The following is a 6579-nucleotide window of genomic DNA, read 5'->3' as shown; positions in this document are numbered from 1 at the left end:
GACTCCCAAGACATTAAGAAATGTGTCCGAGCGATTGTAAAGCAGACTGAAACTGAACCTGTAAGTGTCTGCTAGCTTCAGGAACCGTGTAGATCTGTGGCCTGGTGACCCGCTTCCAGGAGGTCATCTAAACGAGTGAAGGCGTTCATTTATTGCTGCTGAATCGTGGACGTGTGTGTGTGTAGGATTACTTTATCATTGGGAGCCACGAACTCTCCTGTTCATTGGTACAATCACAACACCGAGTGTTTATGAGTGACGCTCTGCAATAATCTGATGGATATGCTGCTAAAGGACAGTGTAAAGCCCTGGTGCTGCGACAGACCCTCTCCTCGCTTTCAGAACATTTCAAACTGTGTGTGTGTGTGTGTGTGTGTGTGTGTTTTGGGGTTATGTGAGCCATATTGTTAATGTATTTGTAATATGGTGCATATATATATCATTTAGAGGATGGAAGATATGGATAGATGAAATAGCATTCCAGCCATAATTATGTGTTTTTTTTTTTTATGTATCTGTAATGCCATTCTGTGATAATGGCCTGCTATTGCTAATCATGCATATTTTACTTTAATGTATTTTACAAACTACTGTTGTACATGTATAGCCTAAGACAGAATCCCATATATATATATATATATAAATATATATATCTATGTGTGTGAATGTGTGTGTTGTGGGAACCTGCTGCCACAGCTGACGAGTCTCATACTGATAACATCATCCAAAGAGAACGTTATTTATTCGCTGACTAGCCGTGTCAGGTGTGTGTGTGAAGGAAGGCAGGCTGTTGGCAGCTGTGTGTGTGTTTCTGATGAGAAGTAGTGTGTGTTTCTGATGAGAGGTGTGTGTGTTTCTGTGTGTGTTCAGACGACCTTTGCTGCTATGTGAGGAGAGGAGAGATTTGGTCCAGTGTTAATACTGTCCACAGTACTGAATGATCAATAAACACGAGAAGGACTCACTTTACCAAGAGTTTCTTTGTGTGTGTGTGTGTGTGTGGAAAGTATATTCAGGTTGAGAAAAAAATTACAATTAATGTGTATTTTGTTTTATGAATTACATAAATTGTAAAAAAAAAAAAGTAAAAAAAAAAAATCTGTTTTATGAATTACAGTGTTAAAATGTCTGTTCAGTTTTATTATTTTTTAAATAGATTTTTTTTTTTTTTTCATTGAAGCCATGTTCATTTATTCGTTATAATGGCCATCATCCTCAGTGATCCCACACACACACAAAATCTGTTTTATGAATTACAATGTTAAAATGTCTGTTCAGTTTCATTATTTTTTATTTATTTATTTATTTAATTAATTTAAATGTATTGAAGTCATGTTCATTTATTCGTTATAATGGCCATCATCCTCAGTGATCTCACTCAGCGAAAAATAAAAAACCACTAAATGCTCTTGTTCCGGCGGAAGTGCCGACGAGGCTCTGACGTCACGCAGTGCCCGTATGCTGCGTATAAAAGCTGAAGCAGGCCGTTTTTCCGCCCTTTTGTGAAGGATCGCGTCTTGATCCCGTTCCTCTTCCTGACTCACCGCTGTTCTTCTCAACCTTTGATACGAATAAGTCGGTCAGGAATTAATAATCATGGTAATTTAAAGTTATACTAATATCATACGTGTTTTCGTCGCGGGTTGTGTTTGTGTTTAGGTCTGTTTGTGCATCGGAGTAAAACACGCGGCGCTGTTGATCTTTCTGAGGGCTCGCGGTTTCTGGGAGATTCGCGGGCAAATATTGTTTTAAACCGTTTTATGCCAAGCCTTTGCTTGTTTTTCTATTTAATGTTGTTTTAGGTTTAACTTAAATTTAAGGTTGGAAGAAAACAAAAGTATTTGTGCACATGCTAGCTTCACGTGCTGTCGTACATGTCCGACTTCCCGCTTGTAAAGTCGAGTTTCCGAGCTCGGCGGCGCTTTGTTGTGAAGTTCCGGAATGACGGAGGACGACAGGTTTATTCCTGCTTATATATTTTGGGCAAGTCTTATTAAAGCCTAAATGATATTTCGCGTCTCATTCATACACTTCCCGCGCTATCTAGATGTTTATATGTAAATATGCACTACTTTAACTAAGACTAGGCGGTTGTGAATAAATCCAGTTTCAGTGCCCAAAAAAGTTTGGGATCAGTAAGATTTTTAATGTTAAAGTTTTATGCTCACCAAGGCTGCATTTAGTTAATAAAAAAAACAGTCATATTGTCAAATATTACAGTTTAAGATGACTGTTTTCTATGTGAATATACAGTAAAGTGTAATTTATTCCTGTGATCAAAGCTGATGTTCAGCATCATTACTCCAGTGTTCAGTGTCACATGATCCTCCAGAAATCACTCTAATATGAGGATCTGATGATCAAGAAACATTCATTCAAAAGTTTGGGGTCAGAAAGAATTTATTTTTTGGAAAGAAATAAAATAAACAAATTCCATTCAAAGAATATTATTTTTACATATTACTGTTCAATAATGTTTCTTGATCATCAAATCCTCATATTAGAGTGTGTGAAGGATCATGTGACACTGAAGACTGGAGTAATGATGCTGAACCGCTTTGATCACAGCAATAAATTACACTTTACTATATATTCACATAATAAAGTTATTTGAAATCTCACAATATTACTAAGTTTTAAGACTATTTATTTACAGATAAGTGCAGTCTTGCTGAGCTGAAGAGACTTCTTTTAAAAACATTAGTAAATCTTACCAATCCCGAGCTTGTGTATATTCTGAATAAAGGTAGTATTTGTGCTGGTCTTCAGTTTAGTGTGTGTGTGTTATAGGTGAGAGTGTGTGTGGATGTTTAATAACAGCACGTGTGTGTTTACAGGCGTTTAAAGACACCGGTAAAGCCCCGGTCGAGGCCGAGGTCGCGATCCACCGGATCCGCATCACACTGACCAGCCGTAACGTCAAGTCTCTGGAGAAAGGTGTGTGTGTGTGTTTACCATAACCTGTCTGTGCTAAACACGGCAATGAGGAGGATAACATGTGAACGACTTCAGCATGAGTTATAATATACGCTATTCTGAGCCCTTTTCCCCTGAACACTCGTGTGTGTGTGTGTGTGTGTGTCGGGTGGGTCTTCATTAATCATGTTTTCTCTGCAGTTTGTGCTGATTTGATCCGAGGTGCGAAAGAGAAGAGCCTGAAGGTCAAGGGCCCCGTGCGGATGCCCACCAAGGTGAGACCCGTTCTCGTGCACACACACGGCTCTCGTACACACACACGGCTCTCTCGCGCCCGCACACGGCTCTCGTACACACACACGGCTCTCTCGCGCCCGCACACGGCTCTCTCGCGCACACACACGGCTCTCTCTCGCGCCCGCACGCACACGGCTCTTTCTCGCGCCCGCACACGCACGGCTCTCTCGCGCACACACACGGCTCTCTCGCGCACACACACGGCTCTCGTACACACACACGGCTCTCTCTCGCGCCCGCACGCACACGGCTCTTTCTCGCGCCCGCACACGCACGGCTCTCTCGCGCACGCACACGGCTCTCGTACACACACACGGCTCTCTCTCGCGCCCGCACGCACACGGCTCTTTCTCGCGCCCGCACACGCACGGCTCTCTCGCGCACGCACACGGCTCTTAATGTACACAAAACGTACGCAAGTTTTAAATGGTCTAAGAAAAGTTAATCATCATTACAAAGGTCTTACATTTTGTGACTGAAAGCAGGAATTGTTGCATGGATTGTGATTATTAAACTTCATAAGGCGCTGGTTTAATGAAGTGCTGCTTGTGTCACAGTAAACGTGCCGCTGTTGCTCAACACCTTTCAGAAAAATACACCGTTATTAATAAACCGGCTTTACCAGGGTAACCGTTATCTCTGCTTTTCAGTGAGCGCCACCTACTGGCAGAGTGGAAAAATCTAAGCAAAAAGGAAGTGATATTTTGCGAAACAAACATGGTTAACTTGGGAATCGAAAAGCAAATGTCTTATTTTGACCCCTTTTTTAAAAAGATTTAAAGGCTGAAATGTGAGGCTTATCATTTTATCAAACTTTTTTTTTTTGTCAGCTTGTTTGAACTGTGGTTTAAATCGTACAGTCGTTTTATGATTGGTCACATAGACGTTGCTCTGCCCTTCCCGTGTGGTTTTAATAATATTTGTGCGGGTGAGAGCCCTGCCGATGCCTTGTGACGGTGCGGGGGAAGGTACTTTTAAAAGTAGTGTTACAATATGGCGTTACTTTTTATGAAAAGTATTATTACGTTACTTTTTTCGCACCAGGGCTGGTCTTACTGGCTTTGTGTTTTAATAACAGACCATTTTTTTGCCAGTGTAAAGGCTCTTTCACTGCAGAAGTGACCTGGATGAGCCTCAGTCTGGACAGTAGAGGGCAATAAATGGGGAATCAGTGTAACTTGTTACTTATTTAAAAAGTTACTGATATTGACGTAAATTTAAGTTGATTTGTTACTCATTACTTGTAAGTGATCTGATTGCGTAACTGGAGTTACTTGTAACGCATGACCTGTAACACCGTGTCCTAACCAGACGCGATAAGATTCCAGCGACAAAGATTTTGTCGGTCCACACTAGACGCGACTGCGAGATGCGTCAAAATCAATCTAAACCCACAGCCAATCAGAACAGCGTGTGGGCAGGGTCAGCCAATCAGGGCTGCGTTCAGCCCCGACAAAACGTTGCACAGTGTTTTTTAAACAGAAACGGTGATGTGTTGAACACACTGTTCTGATGACGCAAGAGTTGCAACTATGGCAGCTGAGAAGGCCATTCTTTGTGTTCTTTGTGAAGAATTTTCTGAGCCCGATGAAGTCGGTATAAATATGTGTTTAATACTACAAAATATGCCCGATGTTACAGTTACTGCACTTGCCGCCCAGAACAAAAGAGAACATCCCAGTCGAGTGAAGGGATTTGTGGAAACTGAAACTGAAGCACACATCTTATCTAATTCAGACTAAAGCACATCTATTTAGCCTCACATACTGACTTTATTTGTAGGTCATACTGTTTTAATACCCTGTATTTTCTTTCTCATTTTTAGGAAAAGCACTTAATTACCATTGTTTATTTCTATACCAAATGTCATACACTTGCAATGAAGCTAAAAATATAAACAACTACATCATTATGTTGATATCCTATATTTTTACAATAAAACTTTCGCCAAACATGTCTTCTAATATCCTCAGTTGTTGTGTATACCGAGCTGCATCGAACACATTTGTAAATTACTTTCCTTGAACCCGTTGTGCGAGTTCACTTTAATACCGCGTGCTTTATATACATGTTGCTGCTGATTGGACTGCAGTTCTGACACACCCACCAAACAAGAGAAAACGTACTCAAACCCCGTTGCACACCGGTGCACGCCGTCTCCAGGAAACATGACGTTCAACCCGGAAACCGTAGCAAAACGTTGCGCGCCGTTTTGACCTTGAACGTGCCCCAGATTAGCGTGTGGGCGGAGTCTCGCGGCACCAGAGACCAATCCTGACGGCACTCGCAAGAACATGTATAAGTCGCTACATAATCAAATTCACAAATATTACACCATTTAAATATTAATGCATTTGCTTCTGAGTTACTAAAATGTTCTTTGTCAAATACACTTGTTTGTTCACAGTTTGAACGTTCGTGTTTCCATTTAATTTCGGGATCTGAGGTGAATTATCCACTGTTGCTTTTACAGCTACAAAGCTGGAGCACTAAATGATGTTCAGAGTCACATGACACGCTTTTAACATTAAATAAAGCACATAAACAGCACCTGAGATCATCATCGCCGTTGTTCCAGCGCGACGTCGCAGAAACATAGAAACCGTTATCTACAATAGGATCACGGCTGGTTAGGACGAACTCTTAACGTGGAGAGGCACGTTCTGGCGTTAGTGAGGACACGGTGTATCTGTCCTGTGTTGATCGTGTGAGTAAAGTGTTCCTCTGGCTCTTCTCTCCTCTCATCAAGACCCTGCGCATCACGACCCGTAAGACCCCGTGTGGTGAAGGCTCCAAGACCTGGGACCGCTTCCAGATGCGGATCCACAAGCGCCTCATCGACCTGCACAGCCCCTCTGAGATCGTGAAGCAGATCACCAGCATCAGCATCGAGCCCGGCGTCGAGGTCGAGGTCACCATCGCAGACGCCTGAGCTGTCGGAACAATAAAACTACTTCTCGCATCTCCATCTCTGCTGTGTTTATTCACACACACACGATCCGCTTCATTACTCGTGAAGATCTATGGGTTTTGGTCTTCAGAACACAAACCTAAAGTTGCAATACTAATTCTCATCTTGTTCTGAAGTAGAAACTACACTAGTCAACATTTCAAGTGGTTTAAAACCTCATTAAAGTCATACATGAATTTTGAACAATACCTGTTCTTGTCTCAGGACAACTGAACTTTTGATCCACTTCAAATGTGGACTACTGTAGTGCCAAACATGTGATTCAATGAAACACTGAAAGATGAGTGTTGATGTATGAGATTGGCAGAGAGTTATTTTTTTTTTCTAGATTTTTATGATTCTAAACAAATAAGTGTAAACCGACAAAAAGCAAAGATAAATGTGTGAAAGGGAAG

General features: G+C 41.6%; 1 protein-coding gene across 1 annotated transcript; it reads left to right on the top strand.

The window, feature by feature from the left end:
- Nucleotides 1–1376: 1376 nt before the first annotated feature.
- Nucleotides 1377–6175, top strand: rps20 (ribosomal protein S20). Its single transcript, XM_084403838.1, has 4 exons — nt 1377–1599; nt 2838–2937; nt 3118–3191; nt 5963–6175. Exons 1-4 carry the CDS (start codon nt 1597–1599, stop codon nt 6143–6145), a joined length of 360 nt encoding a protein of 119 aa, XP_084259964.1. The 5' UTR covers nt 1377–1596; the 3' UTR covers nt 6146–6175.
- Nucleotides 6176–6579: the final 404 nt, after the last annotated feature.

The sequence above is a fragment of the Rutilus rutilus genome, assembly GCF_951802725.1.
Source record: "Rutilus rutilus genome assembly, chromosome: 3".
In the NCBI taxonomy this organism is placed as follows: domain Eukaryota; kingdom Metazoa; phylum Chordata; class Actinopteri; order Cypriniformes; family Leuciscidae; genus Rutilus; species Rutilus rutilus.
Note: the sequence above shows the minus strand (reverse complement) of the source record. Positions and strands in the feature narration are given on the sequence as shown.

Coding starts and splice junctions, on each gene's coding strand:
- rps20 (XM_084403838.1), top strand. Junction 2,938..3,117: donor CGTCAAGTCTCTGGAGAAAG/GTGTGTGTGTGT, acceptor TTTTCTCTGCAG/TTTGTGCTGATTTGATCCGA. Junction 3,192..5,962: donor CCGTGCGGATGCCCACCAAG/GTGAGACCCGTT, acceptor CCTCTCATCAAG/ACCCTGCGCATCACGACCCG.